Source organism: Vollenhovia emeryi, unplaced genomic scaffold (genome assembly GCF_000949405.1).
Source record: "Vollenhovia emeryi isolate VEMERY1.0 unplaced genomic scaffold, V.emery_V1.0 DF939127.1, whole genome shotgun sequence".
NCBI lineage: Eukaryota > Metazoa > Arthropoda > Insecta > Hymenoptera > Formicidae > Vollenhovia > Vollenhovia emeryi.
In genome coordinates, this window is record NW_011967239.1 from 1,958,490 (window position 1) to 1,976,148 (window position 17,659).

The 17,659-nt window shown below is 33.5% G+C and overlaps 6 protein-coding genes across 10 annotated transcripts; all 6 read right to left on the minus strand.

The window, feature by feature from the left end:
• Positions 1 to 3: 3 nt before the first annotated feature.
• On the minus strand, positions 4 to 2,096 carry LOC105568920 (odorant receptor 82a-like). Its single transcript, XM_012024996.1, has 5 exons — positions 1,294 to 2,096; positions 958 to 1,057; positions 774 to 884; positions 448 to 603; positions 4 to 86 (listed from the first exon to the last, which is right to left on the minus strand). Exons 1-5 carry the CDS (start codon positions 2,094 to 2,096, stop codon positions 30 to 32), a joined length of 1,227 nt encoding a protein of 408 aa, XP_011880386.1. The 3' UTR covers positions 4 to 29.
• Positions 2,097 to 3,761: 1,665 nt separating this feature from the next.
• On the minus strand, positions 3,762 to 6,069 carry LOC105568811. Its single transcript, XM_012024780.1, has 5 exons — positions 5,241 to 6,069; positions 4,863 to 4,962; positions 4,576 to 4,686; positions 4,155 to 4,310; positions 3,762 to 3,902 (listed from the first exon to the last, which is right to left on the minus strand). The coding sequence occupies exons 1-5, from the start codon at positions 6,041 to 6,043 to the stop codon at positions 3,849 to 3,851; spliced, it is 1,224 nt and encodes a 407-aa protein (XP_011880170.1). The 5' UTR covers positions 6,044 to 6,069; the 3' UTR covers positions 3,762 to 3,848.
• Positions 6,070 to 6,234: 165 nt separating this feature from the next.
• On the minus strand, positions 6,235 to 10,222 carry LOC105568815 (odorant receptor 4-like). 2 transcript variants are annotated; one of them, XM_012024788.1, is made up of 7 exons: positions 10,159 to 10,222; positions 9,841 to 9,934; positions 7,927 to 9,335; positions 7,590 to 7,689; positions 7,323 to 7,433; positions 6,943 to 7,098; positions 6,235 to 6,660 (listed from the first exon to the last, which is right to left on the minus strand). In XM_012024788.1, exons 3-7 carry the CDS (start codon positions 8,736 to 8,738, stop codon positions 6,607 to 6,609), a joined length of 1,233 nt encoding a protein of 410 aa, XP_011880178.1. In that variant the 5' UTR covers positions 8,739 to 9,335; positions 9,841 to 9,934; positions 10,159 to 10,222; the 3' UTR covers positions 6,235 to 6,606. The 2 variants fall into 2 exon arrangements, with proteins under 2 accessions (XP_011880178.1, XP_011880177.1); XM_012024787.1 differs by lacking the exon at positions 9,841 to 9,934 and having other exon boundaries at positions 10,159 to 10,215.
• A 243-nt stretch (positions 10,223 to 10,465) lies between these two features.
• On the minus strand, positions 10,466 to 11,138 carry LOC105568814. Its single transcript, XM_012024786.1, has 2 exons — positions 10,801 to 11,138; positions 10,466 to 10,517 (listed from the first exon to the last, which is right to left on the minus strand). The coding sequence occupies exons 1-2, from the start codon at positions 11,076 to 11,078 to the stop codon at positions 10,466 to 10,468; spliced, it is 330 nt and encodes a 109-aa protein (XP_011880176.1). The 5' UTR covers positions 11,079 to 11,138.
• Positions 11,131 to 14,380, minus strand: LOC105568813. 2 transcript variants are annotated; one of them, XM_012024784.1, is made up of 6 exons: positions 13,486 to 14,311; positions 13,149 to 13,248; positions 12,883 to 12,993; positions 12,503 to 12,658; positions 12,143 to 12,216; positions 11,131 to 11,414 (listed from the first exon to the last, which is right to left on the minus strand). In XM_012024784.1, exons 1-5 carry the CDS (start codon positions 14,283 to 14,285, stop codon positions 12,163 to 12,165), a joined length of 1,221 nt encoding a protein of 406 aa, XP_011880174.1. In that variant the 5' UTR covers positions 14,286 to 14,311; the 3' UTR covers positions 11,131 to 11,414; positions 12,143 to 12,162. The 2 variants fall into 2 exon arrangements, with proteins under 2 accessions (XP_011880174.1, XP_011880175.1); XM_012024785.1 differs by lacking the exon at positions 11,131 to 11,414 and having other exon boundaries at positions 12,171 to 12,658; positions 13,486 to 14,380.
• Positions 14,381 to 14,774: 394 nt separating this feature from the next.
• LOC105568812 (odorant receptor 4-like) lies at positions 14,775 to 17,174 on the minus strand. 3 transcript variants are annotated; one of them, XM_012024781.1, is made up of 5 exons: positions 16,273 to 17,174; positions 15,924 to 16,023; positions 15,663 to 15,773; positions 15,283 to 15,438; positions 14,775 to 14,994 (listed from the first exon to the last, which is right to left on the minus strand). In XM_012024781.1, exons 1-5 carry the CDS (start codon positions 17,070 to 17,072, stop codon positions 14,941 to 14,943), a joined length of 1,221 nt encoding a protein of 406 aa, XP_011880171.1. In that variant the 5' UTR covers positions 17,073 to 17,174; the 3' UTR covers positions 14,775 to 14,940. The 3 variants fall into 3 exon arrangements, with proteins under 3 accessions (XP_011880171.1, XP_011880172.1, XP_011880173.1); XM_012024782.1 differs by lacking the exon at positions 15,283 to 15,438; XM_012024783.1 differs by lacking the exon at positions 15,283 to 15,438 and having other exon boundaries at positions 14,798 to 14,836.
• Positions 17,175 to 17,659: the final 485 nt, after the last annotated feature.

Here is a 17,659-nt window from a genome sequence, read left to right on the forward strand (position 1 = left end):
GCTGTTTATAATTTATGTATAAAACGTTATTAATATGTAATAAGGGTACGCAGTATATTTAAATACGCTAACGCGGATTTAATTACCTGAAATAGTTATTAAACATATTGTTACTATAAAAAATATGATTGGTTATTCTAATTATTAAAACAATCTAATTATCTTTATAAACTGTATAAAATAATTACAATAAAATTTATAAGGCTCTGACGTAAAATTACAATTTGGAGGAATGAAGGATATAAGAGCCACGACAGAATGTTAGCGTCTAAATAATTTTAATTTTAAATTTATTGCGAAAAATTTCAAATTAAAATCATTTAGACACTAACATCCTATCTTGGCACTTATATATTCTTTATTCCTTCGAATTGTAAAATAATTACATAATACTATTTCTCTGTAATCTACATGTCTGCATCAAAAAGTATATTTTTGTATACTTACACTACCGAAGGTAGAAAGGGAAAGCTCAATCATCTTTCCAGCAGTGATTTTAACGACGATGCTGGACTTTAAAATGATCAGAAGGAGACCGAGTGCGTTATTTCCAGGTAACAGATACCAATTTGTCATGTAGGCGGTTTCACCAACTTGGACGCACTGTTATATTACGATTAAATCGGACACAATACACTCGCAGCGATATTGCGTTTTGATCAAACTCATACGCAAAGTAAATTATTAATAGATCGTACAGTTTTTTATCGATTAACTTTTATCGATAGGTATAAAATTATTTTTCATATGTCTATAACAGGCGTTACCGTTACCTGTTCTGAAAGGATCTCTCCAATGTAACAAAATATAAAGATGTTGAAAGTAACCGAGATCAATATTATAACATATGCCACTATACCTTCTTTTGCGTCTTGGTTCCAATCCTGAAAAAAAATCTCTAATTTGTTAGAGCAATAGGCAATGAACGGCAAACGAGACTTATAATTATACGCATACCAGTATGCAATAATAGCCCAAGAGACACATTTGCAGCGAGCAACCTGCTATTTCCACGAGACAAACTACATTCGTAATTTTCTCTATATGAGACACGAAACTAGAAATATATTTAGGAATATATGGTGTATAGCATGTCAAAATAATCGTACACTTTTATGCATATATAGATCAACGTTATTAACATATCTCTCACTTTAATATATTTATTTAATAATAGATTAGTGTATTCACACAACATTTAGCATATAATTAAAACGAAGACAGGAATGAAAATATCCGTTATCGTCATTATACACAGAAAATCCATCGTTAAAGTGTCCCTTTGATTTTTACCTGAGTATTTTTAAATGTTGTTCGACGATGATGCCAAACTTGGGCTGAGAAGAGTCTATCTTTTCGTTTCTTTCGTCGATCAGATTATCCAGCAAGGATATCAGGATTTTTAACTGACCGCACGCATGCATCACGAAGACGGCGGTGAGGCTGCATGTGCCTACTGCTACGGAATTCACAACGAACGTAGATAGACACTGTATTGCGAACACTATCTCGTACATCGGACTCTTCGTGGTATCCAGAATCTGATCGTAGAACGGGAAAGGCAGCGGACGCACCGTCACGTTATCGCCTTCGACGGCGGATTCGCTTAATGTCATTCCTCGTAAAATACCGTACGAGAACACGCCGCTGTGCATGAATGTCGCGGAGAATATCGCGATGAAACGACCGATCCTGGCACTCCTCAGCATTACTTCCTGCTCCTCGAATTTCGTCACTGCCCGCCAATCCGTCTCGATGTGCTTGATACAACGATGTATGTCGCCGACGTGCGCCAGTAACGAGATATACTTGAGACTCGCCAGCACCCAGTTGCTGAGCGGTCCAAAGTCACGAATCTTCATCTCCACATCCCTGGTCTCGTCTAGGAGTATGGCCAGCGCGCAAGGCACCAGAGTGCCGGTGATTAATAAAATGCATGCTATCAGCAACACTACTGACAAGATCTTCTCCGCGATCGACGAGTCTCTCACCGGCCAGACACTTATTGGCTTCAGCAGCCAACGAATCGGCTGTATGCTGTACTCCTTATTCTCTATGTAGTTAAATATGATCGGGTTCTGTGGAAGCTTCGTCATGTTCGCTTCCCAAGTGCAGAAACACGATTGACTCGCGCAGATGACTTACTCGAAACGCACGCGGGGTAATTGCAGAGTAACGCGTGCGCGGTATATCGCGACTGTACTTTCATTTAATACACACATCTCTCAGGTAATCGATATTTGCAGTGATAGCAAATTGAAGTGGTAGTAAATTCATTGCAGGATAGACAGATTGCTAGGTCGCATCGTTACGTAACTCGACTATCTTTTTCGTTACTGTATACGAGGTAACGCTCTGGTGTAGTGAGGTAATTCATTTGATTCTGTATTTTGATTTAGACGGATGTACGAGTATAATAATGAGAACTTATCCACGTTTGTGGTAGCTCTATTTTGTTCTCTAACTACTCTGTTTATCTGTCTTATCCGTTCAGAATAAAGGGAGTTGAACGACATGATGCCCAGCGTTTATATCGATTTCGAGAGAAAAAGGGTGAAACTTTTCTTTAATCGATACACAAATGAAACTTGTTCCAAAACTAGATAGTCGTCTGTGTTATAGTGCAGTGTGCTTGAAAAGATATGATCGTTTAGAAAATTGTATTTTGAAATGGATATTAAATTAAGTTGTGGATTTATATGTATGTATAAAGTCATGAAATCACTAACATTATTTATCAAATTGCACTCCGATTCTGAAAAATACAAATTTATTGATAAATTTCTTTAAAAAAATTAATTAACTTTTTCAATTTTAATTTTATAATACTAAAAATATTTGTCTATCTTCGGAAAATTACGTACTGCTAATAATATGTATATATGTTATTTATAATATTTTAATTTATTATAAAGAATAAGTTGAATATACGTATATTTAGCAAAGCAAGCTTTACACGTATACTTTTTGTGTAGTTTATAATACTGAAATATATAGTTATGTATAACGTTTTTAGACGTGATAAAGAGTTCTCTTCGTAAAATATTTCATCAAATGACATTAATTTCATAAATATATTTTCTTCTTTTGTAGATTACAATATTTTACTTCGTTTTAATAATTTACGATAAGAGTCAATTTAATTCGTATGTAACATATTTAAATAGAAATGAGAAATCATTGATTGCCGATTACAATTGTCATGTTTTCTCAATTCAATGCTTCCTGCCACACACTTGTAGTTTAGCACGATTACTTTACGAAGGCATGCAACACATTGTCACGAATGGTCACTACATTATACCGAAGTTGAATGTGAAACAGCACCTGCGCTAACTTTCCTAAAAAGTTTGGCGAGCAACCTGATATTGCAATTGCTTTGAAAGGGTTGCGTGTCTAATCAACAATTGTATTGTCGCGAGTTTATAGTATCAGTTATGACAGAATATCACGTGTCACGAGGGCTGTACAAATGAATTCGTAGAAATAATATCGAATGTGATTTAATCAGCTATAATTATATTTTGTGTTTGATTATATGAAGACCGTACGTTTCTTAGGTACTGCTATTAAAAAGTGTGAATATGTAATTTCGATGAATATGAAAATCACAGTATTAAAATAGAGAAATTATAATAACTTATTTTAGATTATAAAAAGTATCAGAAAAATTACAAAAAATTATGTAACGTACATTTTTGGAGAGAAATAATTTCATGATTAATTATTTCGAAATTTAACATATTTATTGATTTCGTTTGTTGAATCTCATCTTCAGGATATGTTAATTCTATTCTATATAAAATATGTATCTCTTGTATATATTCTTATGTCACACATAATATGTTTCACATAGTCATTGTTCGCAAAAGATTTAAATATGCCATGGAAGTTTTAATTACCTGGAACAATAATATGCTTGTTCCTACACAATACAAAAATAATATATATTATGTTTCATTAATTATAGGTAAAATTTGGAATCACACGCGTATAAATATATGTATATTATAGATATTTTGAATATATTGGATAATTCAATTGAACAATTTTTATAAGATGATCATAATTTGCAATTAATGATGTATAAAAATAGTGTAATTTATTAAATTTTTAGTAACAAAGCAAGGAAACAATATATTTGCATTACTTACATCACCAAAAGTTGCGATAGATAAATGGAATAACTTTCCTGCGGTGATTTTAATCACATTACTCGATTGAGCGATTACCAAGACGAGACCAAGTGCAGTTTTGTGATGTATATTATACCATTTGGTCATGTATGCCACCTCCCCAACATATTTGCACTAACAAATTAACGTAACATTTAAACAAATTAGCATAAGGTTTCTGTGTGCATAATAACTTGCTAACTTGGATTAAAAAGATGTTAAACGAAACGAAAATGCTTAATTTTATTAAAAATAAAATGCATATATTTGAAAAATTGTTCTCTATTAATATAACAATATCATATTTCACTCTTTTTTAATGGTCTCGACTGAATTATTAAAAGAATATCGAAATCTAGCATTTTCTGGTCTCAGTATATTTTAATTCTCGACGTATTACCTGTTCTGTAACAATCTCTCCAATGTAGCAAAATATGAAAATATTGAAATTCATTGATAAATACATAATAAAATAACTTGTTAGTTTTCCAACATCAAACGTTGACCAATCCTAAAAATTACAATATAGACTCATCTTTGTCGTTTTATCTCTTATTTTAAATAGGCGTTTTGTAATAGATTAAACCTACGTGTGGCTTTCCATAAATAAATTAGGTGCGACTAAGAAAAGTTTTCCATGAGATTCTAATGAGTTTCTAATAAAATATTTTTACGTCCGTGTCATACCATAATGGTGTAATGTCCAAGAAAGCATAGAATTATCGTGCATCCCAATAATTCCACAAGAGAAACTTTATTCATAACACTTTCCATACGTGATATAAAACTGCAACGTATAGATGTTGATGTAACGGTAGAATTCTTTTTAAAAACGAGTTTCGCACATTGCACCGATGCTCTTCGTGAAAATAATGACGATAGATCCTCTTTTAATAATTTAGAAAAAGGAAATAATTTTTTTTACATTCTAACGAAAATATTTATCTTTAAATAATTGATTATTGATCGATTCAAATTATTCCAAGTACGTTTAGAACATTTGTTCATAAAGTTTGTGGAATTCTAAATTATGTGTTTTTTAATGTATGCCTGGGTGTGAAATACCTCAATATTCTTAGATGATGTTTCACGATAACGGCCAGTCGTCGTTCAACTATGCGATTTCCCTCCTCCTGGTTTTCAACTAGTTCATGTAGCCACGCGCACAGAATGTTCAGTTGACCACAAGCATGTACCGCGAAAACGGCGGCCAGACTGCAAGCACCGACGGTAGAGCAACTCAATAGGAACGATGACACGAACTGCAGGGCCAGTGCGATTTCGTTCACAGGGCTCAATCTCGTGTCGATGATTTTGCTATAAATTGGACAGGCAAATACATGCGTCGAGTAAGTCTGATTGTCGATGACGATCGGTACAGTTTTCGTTATCAACGCTAAACTGTACAGGAATGTACCGCCTTGCATTATCGTTCCACATATGAAGGTGATGAAACGACCGTATCTGGCGTGTCGCAGCATTATCTCGCGATCGTCAAATCTTTGTATGAGATTCCAATCTGCCTCCATGTGTCGTATTAATTTGTGAATATCACTGCTGCGCGTGAGCAGCACCCAGTAATTTACCACGCCCATGGACCTGGTAATCAGTGCCCCAACGACTTTCAGTTTTGCCTTGATATTAATTTCTTCAAATAATATATATAACAAACACGGTAACGTTATGGATGCTATCGTGCTCGCACAGATAAAAATTTGTAGTAACACAAGGATTTTCCATACTGTGCTCGACGCATTTATTTGTGGCCACGCACCGATTAGCTTGAGAAACCATCGGTTTATTTGTAAACTGTAATCATTATGTTGTTTTGATTCGTCGCTTTTTGGCGCACGTTTGGAATTCGACATGATAGCTTCACGAAATCGCACAGAGCACTGCCGCGGAGTAGGCAATTCATCGTGCTGGAGTTGAATATGAAGAAGCGCCTGCGCCGACTTTCGGAAGGGTTTGGTGTACGGCTTGAAAATTACTTTGAGAGGGGTATCTGTCCAATCGATATAATTGTTCGTCGAGAGTTTCTATTGTCAGATGTCTAAGAAAGCATCGCGTGTCATGACGAGTGTGAGCATAGATTTGTGGAAGTGATATTAAACGCGCTGTAACTTGATAGACTTTCTTTCATCCATAATAGATATATTCGACGTGCCGCTTATATTGATTAATAGCGTAAATAAGTTTTAAATGGTGATAAAAAAATTGGAATGTTGCACAATACAGAAGTTGTAAGTACATACATGGTAAAAACTCGAAATTTATTGTATATTGGATAAACTTTTGAAAATAATGTAATGGTTAATTCTGTCATTTTAATATAAAGAGTAATCTTATTTATCTTAATTTAGAGGACATATATATCCTATATCTTATTCTGTACAAAATATATTTTTCACGTTTCTGAAATTGTTGTGTTTCACATAGTCAATTGTCGCAAGAGATTTAAATATACCATGGAAGTTTTAATTACCTGAAACAACAACATATTTGTTCCTACACAACGCAAACATATCTTAAAATATATGTATGCTATATTCTAAGAGTTATAGATGCCAATTTGATATATTAAAATTAGAAATCTTAAATCACACACACGCATATAATTGTATGTAAGAATGTCTTAAATATAACGGATAATGTAATTGAACAATTCAATTCTCCTGTAAGACGATCATAATTTGCAATTAAAAAGTATAGAAAAAATATCAAAACTTTTAGTAACAAAATATAACGCTATATCTGCCTTACTTACATCACCAAACGTTGCGATAGATAAATGGAATAACTTTCCTGCGGTAATTTTAATCACGTTACTTGATCGTGCAATTATTAAAACGAGACCAATTGCAGTTTTGTGATTTAAATTATACCAATTGATCATATACGCCATTTCCCCGACGTATTTACACTAGTACACAAATCACAATATAAAATTACAGTGTTTCTATAACTATTGAAAATTAGATTTAAGAAAAATATTAACGCATGCGAAATGTATACGCAAATGTCGAGTTTTGCGAGAAAGTAAACAATTATACTTTAGTAGGTTACTATAATAACGTAAAATCATATTTGATGATATTAAAATTCATTGAACTATTAAACAAAGAATATTGTCTGTTTTATAGATACCTCTTCGGTGATAATCTCTCCGATATAGCAAAATATAAAAATATTGAAAGCCATCGACAAGTATACATTAATATAAGACGTTATTTTCATTGCATCGAAATTTTGCCACTCCTAAAATGTCATTACGTTTATTTTTAACTTTATATAAAAACATGTTTAATCTGAACACTCTTTTCTTGATAATACAGTGATATTTGAATATTCATAAATAAATAAATTTTTGGTGCATTTAGTAAGAAGTAAATTTTTTTTATGTTTTTAGCATACCATGACTGAGTAATATCCAACCAAGCACATAATTATCGTACATCCCGTCAATTCGACAAGAGATATCTTATTCATGATATTTTCTACACGTTCTATGAAACTGAAATGTGTATAATAATACTTATAATAACCATTAGATGTAAAGTTTCTGTTCAAGAGAGAATATCTATATACAAGTGGAATATGAATATTTACATTTATGCATTGGTAACGGCACATCTTTTTCAGTAATTAAAAAATTAATGTTTATTCCAACAAAAATGTCTATATATTTTTAGATAATATTGTTTTATACAAAGCCTAAAGTATTCTAGTATATTACTGTCTACTTACGTACCTCAGTACTCTGATATGGTGTTCCACAATAACGGCCATTTTTCGATCAGCTATATGATTTTCTTCTTGATTTTCGTCTTGATTTTCTGCGAGTTCATGTAGCCATGTATATAGCACATTCAATTGGCCACGGGCGTGCATTGCGAAGACGGCAGCCAGACTACAGGCACCGACAGTAGAGCAATTCACTATAAATGTGTTCGTGAACTGCAGAGCCAACGCGATTTCGTTCACTGGGCTAAATCTCGCGTCGATGATCTTGCTATAAATTGGACACGTCATCGGATATGTCCTAAAGGTCTCGTTGCCGACAATGGTAGGTACAGTTCTTATGTTCCTGGCTATGCTAAACAGAAATGTACCGCAATACAAAATCATACCGCAGATCCCGGCAACGAAACGACCGAACTTGGCGTATTGCAACATTACTTCACGATCTTGGATTCTATTTACGATTTTCCAATCTACTTCCATGTGTTGTACTAATTTACGAATGTCCCCACTGTGTTTCAGAAGCATCCAATAATTTATCCAACCCGTAAGTCTGTGAAGCAGTGGACCAAGCGCGCCCAGTTTCACTTTGATATTGGTTTTTTCGAAACACACGAATAGTATGCATGGTATCGTCATCAATGCTACCGTGAATTGACAAACAAAAATGTATAATGGCACGAGTATCTTGAACGTTTTGTTCGAGTCGTTCATTTGCGGCCACGCTCCGATCGGCGTGAGATACCATCGATTCAGTTGCAAACTATAATTGTTATGCTGTTTTGAGTAGTCGCTCTTTGGCGCACGTTTGCAATTTGACATGATCGTTGCACAAAAGCGCACGGTGCACTGCCATGGATAGACAATTCATCGTGCTAGAGTTGACAATGAAGAAGCGCCTGCGCCGACCTTCGGAAGGGTTTGGTGAACGGCCTTAAAATTACTTTGAGAGGGGCGTATGTTCAATCGATATAATTGTTCGTCGAGAGTTTCTATTGTCAGATGTCTAAGAAAGCATCGCGTGTCATGACGAGTGTGAGCATAGATTCGTGGAAGTGATATTAAACGTGCTGTAACCTGACAGGTTTTGTTTCGTCGATGATATGTGTATGTACATGTATACAGCCTTGGCCAAAAGTATTTGCCACCCCTTCAATTGTTAGAAATGTAACTTGTGACTTTAACCAACTATTTTGTATAATAATAAACTTTCAAGTATGTTCTCATATATTGTTTATTTTGTATAATGTTACGTATGTGCACACTAAACTGAATAAGGCATCACATTATAAACACGCAAGGACAAGTCGCGAAACGTTTACAGTAGTAAACTTGAAGTTTGCTTGTAAGTATTTAGTTTACTGTGGTCGCTCGAAGTGTGCACATTGCTTAATAATCTCCAACTTATATTGACTTAGTCTAAAGAATAATTAAGATTATTTATATCTTGTAATTTAGTGGGCATATTTATCCTATATCGTAATTTATACAAAATATATTTTTTACATTTGTGATCTTATGTTTCACATAGTTAATGTTCTTAAGAGATTTAAATATACGACGGAAGTTTTAATTACCTGAAACAACAAAACGTTGGTTTCTACATATTATACAAACAATTTTACGTTCTGAGAACGGTAAACATATCTAGAAGTATAAAATTGGATTTTTCTCTTTTAATTGAACAAATGATTATTATTGTTTTAAGACAATCGGTAACATGAAAGTTATTCCAATTTCTCTAAGAGATTTCTATATAAGATATTTTAAATTCACAAACTACAATAAAAATACACTGATTAATTTTTCTTTTAGTACATTTTTTGAAAACGTTTATAAATGCAAGGGCAACGCTGTATTACATCGCCGAAAGTTGCGATAGATAATTGAAATAATTTTCCTGCAGTGATTTTTATCGCGTTACCTGAGCGTGCAATTATTAAAACGAGACCAAGTGCAGTTTTGTGATGTAATTTATACCAATCGGTCATACATGCCAATTCATCGACAAGTTTGCACTATAGCAAATCGTTATAAAATTAAAATACTTATAATTACTTAAAATATGGTGGTTTATAAAAAACAATTAAATGGTTGTGAAAGATATACGCAAATACCGAGTTTTGCGAAAAACTTAACTGTTATACTTCAGTATTTTTATATATAAAATAATATAAAAGTATGAAATTAAGATCCATTGAGCTATTAAACAAAGAATATTATTCCATTCTCGATAGATTACCTGTTCTGTGATAATCTCTCCAATATAGCAAAATATAACAATATTGAAAGCCATGGATAAATATACATTAACATAAGATGTTATTTTTGTTGCATCAAAATTGTCCCAGGCCTAAAAAGTTATAATATTTATGTGTATCTTTATGTGAAAACATGATTAATCTATTTTCAAACTTCATTTTCTTGATTATGACATTTAAATATTCATAAACGACCCTGTTGCATTTAATGAGATGTTATTTTCTTATGTCTTTAGCATACCATAATTAAGTAATATCCAAACAAGCACATATTTATCGTACACCCCATCAGTTCCACAAGAGGACCTTATTCATAATACTTTCTACGCGTGTTAAAAAACTGAATTGTATATATAATTCTCACAATCGTTAATAAATACACAGTTTTCTTTCGAGAAAGGATCCCTATATACAGTTGGAATATAAATGTTTACGTTTACTTATCAGTGGCAGTAGACCTTTTTCAGTTATTCAAGAAATTAATATTTATATTCTAACAAAAACGTCTATATATCTTTATATAATACCGTTTTACATAAAATATACGATGTCGAAAGTATTGTAATAAGTGTATTGTTAATTTACGTACTTTAATTATACGTACGTAATTTAATTATACGTACCTCAGTACTCTAAGATGATGCTCCACGACAATAGCTAGTTTTCGTTCGGCTGTATGATTTCCCTTCTGGTTTTCTACGAGTTCTTGTAGCCATATGTATAGCACGTTCAATTGACCACAGGCGTGCATTGCGAAGGCGGCAGCTAGACTACAAGCACCGACGATAGACGAACTCACTATAAATGTTGACAGGAACTGTAGAGTCAACGCGATTTCGTTCACAGGGCTAAATCTCGCGTCGATGATATTGCTGTAAATTGGACACGTCATCGGATGCATCCTAAATTAAATCTATCGTTTGTTAATATACAAACCGTTTAAACATGAAATCACTGAGTCTTTGCATAACAATCAAATTATTCCCAATAAACTTGTATCATTGAAATAATTTTAGATTATTTGTATAACTTACTGTACAACTTACTGTAGAATTACTTAATGTATAACAATTCAATATTAAATTTGTACAAATAGAAATTATACAAATAAATGCATCAATTACCTTAATAATTATGTCTAGTTTTTCTATTTTTTATTGTTTTTAAGTTAAATTGCATTTTGTTTCCAATTTTTCTCAAACATTACATAGTTCGGCGCGCCACCACAAGATGGACGCTAAAATTGTATGCAATCACAAGAATAATTTATTCAAAATTGATCAAAGATTTATATACACACACATTATATACACAGGGTGTTACTAAATTCATGTTACAACGCTTGAGGGGTGAAAGGACAAATCAAAACAAACATTCTTTACCAATACACATGGGGGCGGAAACGAACCCCTAACCCGCTGGAACGCGCGAAAAGTTCAGAGTAGGCGACCCGTTGTGCACATCTTTTACTATGCTGGCCGCTACGTTTAAGAACAAATGTTGGGATTTTGTTTAAAACAACAACAGTTCAATTAAACAACGGTTTATTAACAGTTCTGTAAACCGATAACACATTTTAGAGCAAGGGCTCGAAATGACAACCACCATGATCGACGCACAAGTGGCAACGGCGAATCATGTTTTCTTTTATCCTTTGCAACTTGCCTGGGGAAGCTCGTATCTCATCAAACGCTTGGATAATTCTTTCGGTGAGCTCTTCAACGGTTTGCACTGGCCGTAAACCACGGCTTTTAGGAATCAACGGGTTGCCTACCCTGAACTCATCGCGCGTTCCAACGGGTTAGGGGTTCGTTTCCGCCCCCATGTGTATTGGTAAAAAATGTTAGTTTTGATTTGTACTTTTACCCCTCAAGCGTTTCAACATGAATTTAGTAACACCCTGTATATATGTATATATATATATATATAGCCTATATCTTATTCTGTACAAAATATATTTTTCACGTTTCTGAAATTGTTGTGTTTCACACAGTCAATTGTCGCAAGAGATTTAAATATGCCATGGAAGTTTTAATTACCTGAAACAACAACCATATTTGTTCCTACACAATGCAAACATATGTTAAAATATATAATGTATGCTATATTCTAAGAGTTATAGATGCCAATTTGATATATTAAAATTTGGAATCTTAAATCACACACACGCATATAATTGTATGTAAGAATGTTTTAAATATAATGGATAATGTAATTGAACAATTCAATTCTCCTATAAGACGATCATAATTTGCAATTAAAAAGTATAGAAAAAATATCAAAACTTTTAGTAACAAAATATAACGCTATATCTGCCTTACTTACATCACCAAACGTTGCGATAGATAAATGTAATAATTTTCCTGCGGTAATTTTAATCACGTTACTTGATCGTGCAATTATTAAAACGAGACCAATTGCAGTTTTGTGATTTAAATTATACCAATTGATCATATACGCCATTTCCCCGACGTATTTACACTAGTACACAAATCATAATATAAAATTACAGTGTTTCTATAACTATTGAAAATTAGATTTAAGAAAAATATTAACGCATACGAAATGTATACGCAAATGTCGAGTTTTGCGAGAAAGTAAACAATTATACTTTAGTAGGTTACTATAATAACGAAAAATCATATTTGAAGATATTAAAATTCATTGAACTATTAAACAAAGAATATTGTCTGTTTTATAGATACCTCTTCGGTGATAATCTCTCCGATATAGCAAAATATAAAAATATTGAAAGCCATCGACAAGTATACATTAATATAAGACGTTATTTTCATTGCATCGAAATTTTGCCACTCCTAAAATGTCATTACGTTTATTTTTAACTTTATATAAAAACATGTTTAATCTGAACACTCTTTTCTTGATAATACAGTGATATTTGAATATTCATAAATAAATAAATTTTTCGTGCATTTAGTAAGAAGTAAATTTTTTTATGTTTTTAGCGTACCATGACTGAGTAATATCCAACCAAGCACATAATTATCGTACTTCCCGTCAATTCGACAAAAGATATCTTATTCATGACATTTTCCACGCGTTCTATGAAACTGAAATGTGTATAATAATACTTATAATAACCATTAGATGTAAAGTTTCTGTTCAAGAGAGAATATCTATATACAAGTGGAATATGAATATTTACATTTATGCATTGGTAACGGCACATCTTTTTCAGTAATTAAAAAATTAATGTTTATTCCAACACAAATGTCTATATATTTTTAGATAATATTGTTGTATACAAAGCCTAAAGTATTCTAGTATATTACTGTCTATTTACGTACCTCAGTACTCTGATATGGTGTTCCACAATAACGGCCATTTTTCGATCAGCTATATGATTTTCTTCTTGATTTTCTGCGAGTTCATGTAGCCATGTATATAGCACATTCAATTGGCCACGGGCGTGCATTGCGAAGACGGCAGCCAGACTACAGGCACCGACGGTAGAGCAATTCACTATAAATATGATCGCGAACTGCAGAACCAACGCGATTTCGTTCACTGGGCTAAATCTCGCGTCGATGATCTTGCTATAAATTGGACACGTCATCGGATATGTCCTAAAGGTCTCGTTGCCGACAATGGTAGGTACAGTTCTTATGTTCCTGGCTATGCTAAACAGAAATGTACCGCAATACAAAATCATACCGCAGATCCCGGCAACGAAACGACCGAACTTGGCGTATTGCAACATTACTTCACGATCTTGGATTCTATTTACGATTTTCCAATCTACTTCCATGTGTTGTACTAATTTACGAATGTCCCCACTGTGTTTCAGAAGCATCCAATAATGTATCCAACCCATAAGTCTGTTAAGCAGTGGACCAAGCGCGCCCAGTTTCATTTTGATATTGGTTTTTTCGAAACACACGAATAGTATGCATGGTATCGTCATCAATGTTACCGTGAAATGACAAACAAAAATGTATAATGGCACGAGTATCTTGAACGTTTTGTTCGAGTCGTTCATTTGCGGCCACGCTCCGATCGGCGTGAGATACCATCGATTCAGTTGCAAACTATAATTGTTATGCTGTTTCGAGTAGTCGCCCTTTGGCGCACGTTTGCAATTTGACATGATAGCTTCACGAAATCGCACAGAGCACTGCCGCGGATTAGGCAATTCGTCGTGCTGGAGTTGAATATGAAGAAGCGCCTGCGCCGACTTTCGGAAGGGTTTGGTGTACGGCTTGAAAATTACTTTGAGAGGGGTATCTGTTCAATCGATATAATTGTTCGTCGAGAGTTTCTATTGTCAGATGTCGAAGAAAGCATCGCGTGTCATGACGAGTGTGAGCATAGATTTGTGGAAGTGATATTAAACGTGCTGTAACCTGACAGGTTTTGTTTCGTCGATGATATATGTATGTACATGTATACAGCCTTGGCCAAAAATATTTGCCACCCCTTCAATTGTTAGAAATGTAACTTGTGACTTTAACCAACTATTTTGTATAATGTTACGTATCTGCACACTAAACTGAATAAGGCATCACATTATAAACACGTAAGACAAGTCGCGAAACGTTTACAGTAGTAAACTTGAATTTTGCTTGTAAGTATTTAGTTTACTGCGGACGCTCTAAGTGTGCACATTGCTTAATAATCTTCAACTTATATTGACTTAGTCTAAAGAATAGTTAAGATTATTTATATCTTGTAGTTTAGTGGGCATATTTGTCCTATATCTTAATTTATACAAAATATATTTTTTACATTTGTGATCTTATGTTTCACATAGTTAATGTTCTTAAGAGATTTAAATATACGACGGAAGTTTTAATTACCTGAAACAACAAAACGTTGGTTTCTACATATTATACAAACAATTTTACGTTCTGAGAACGGTAAACATATCTAGAAGTATAAAATTAGATCTTTTTCTTTTAATTGAATAAATGATTATTATTGTTTTAAGACAATCGGTAACATGAAAGTTATTCCAATTTCTCTAAGAGATTTCTATATAAGATATTTTAAATTCACAAACTACAATAAAAATATACTGATTAATTTTTCTTTTAGTACATTTTTTGAAAACGTTTATAATGTAGGGACAATACGGTATTACTTACATCGCCGAAAGTTGCGATAGATAATTGAAATAATTTTCCTGCAGTGATTTTCATCGCGTTACCTGAGCGTGCAATTATTAAAACGAGACCAAGTGCAGTTTTGTGATGTAATTTATACCAATCGGTCATATATGCCATTTCACCGACACGTTTGCACTATAGCAAATCGATATAAAATTAAAATACTTATAATTTCTTAAAATATGATGATTTATTTAAAAGAAATATTAACGGTTGTGAAATATATACGCAAATACCGAGTTTTGCGAAAAACTTAAGTTATACTTCAGTATTTTTGTATATAAAATAATATAAAAGTATGAAATTAAGATCCATTGAGCTATTAAACAAAGAATATTATTCTATTCTCGATAGATTACCTGTTCTGTGATAATCTCTCCAATATAGCAAAATATAAAAATATTGAAAGCCATGGATAAATATACATTAACATAAGATGTTATTTTTGTTGCATCAAAATCGTCCCAGGCCTAAAAAGTTATATTTATGTGTATCTTTATGCGTATAAAAACATGATTAATCTATTTTCAAACTTCATTTTCTTGATTATGACATTTAAATATTCATAAACGACCCTGTTGCATTTAATAAGATGTTATTTTCTTATGTCTTTAGCATACCATAATTAAGTAATATCCAAGCAAGCACATATTTATCGTACACCCCATCAGTTCCACAAGAGAGACCTTATTCATAATACTTTCTACGCGTGTTAAAAAACTGAAATGTATATATAATTCTCATAATCGTTAATAAATACACAGTTTTCTTTCGAGAAAGGATCCCTATATACAGTTAGAATATAAATGTTTACGTTTACCTATCAGTGGCAGTAGACCTTTTTCAGTTATTCAAGAAATTAATATTTATTCTACCAAGAATGTCTATATATCTTTAGATAATACCGTTTTACATAAAATGTACGATGTCGAAAGTATTGTAATAAGTGTATTGTTTATTTATACGTACCTCAGTACTCTAAGATGATGCTCCACGACAATAGCTAGTTTTCGTTCGGCTGTATGATTTCCCTTCTGGTTTTCTACGAGTTCTTGTAGCCATATGTATAGCACGTTCAATTGACCACAGGCATGCATTGCGAAGACGGCAGCTAGACTACAAGCACCGACGGTAGACGAACTCACTATAAATGTTGACAGGAACTGTAGAGCCAACGCGATTTCGTTCACAGGGCTAAATCTCGCGTCGATGATATTGCTGTAAATTGGACACGTCATCGGATGCATCCTAAAGGTCTCGTTGCCGACGGTAAAACTTATAGTTTTTATCGCCCTGGCTATGCTAAACAGAAATGCACCGCCATGCATAATCACCCCACAGATCCCGGCAACGAAACGACCGAACTTGGCGTATTGCAACATTACTTCGCGATCTTCGATTCTATTTATAATTTTCCAATCTGTCTCCATGTGTCGTATTAATTTACAAATGTCATCACGGCGCGTTAAAAGCATCCACAGATTTACCGAACCCATTACTCTGTGAAGCAACGGACCAATAGCGCTCAGCTTCAGTTTGATGTTAGTTTTCTCGAATAATACGAATAATGTGCATGGTATCATTATCATTGCCACCACGATGAGACAAAGAGAAATGTGTAATAACGTGAATATCTTGCACGCTGTGCTTGAGCCGTTCATTTGTGGCCAAACACCAATCGGTTTGATAAACCATCGACTCAGTTGAAGACTATAATCATTGTTACTTCTATAGCTAGTACTTCTAGACATTGGTTCCGACTTAGCCATGGTTACTTGATGAACGCACCCGACGTACTGTTGCGGTGGCAGTCCGCTTGTAAGGATTGTATTTGAATGAAAGCGCCTGCGTCAACTTCTAATGGAGTTTTGACAGTTCACATCGATGTATTTTCTCTGAAAGGTACGCTTGCACGTTCGATCAATAATCGTCCATAGCGTGTTATATATTCTGTTAGTTTGACAGAAAACTCTATTCTGAGAAGAATACATTTGCGGAGGTAAGAAAAAATTTTAAACAGTATTAAATTTTAACTACTTATTTTTAAAATCAATTAGAAATTAAAGAGGCCGTTTAGGACCGGGTATAGGTGTAAGTAGCCAGTTAAATTAAATTAGTAAGTGAATTCATATACCGTATTCTTTCCAACTTATTTTGTGCGCCAGTTACATACTAGTCTTATAACACAGGTTAATCTCCGTAAGTGGAAGTGTTATCGTCAGTGAATTCACGTTTATAAATTATTTTAATAATGCTATACATTAGCATCTAATATGATAACCCTCTTCCCCCCTTCCCCCCTTATTTAAAATACTTATTGCGAAAAATATTACCCCAGCCAGGATTCGAACCTGGG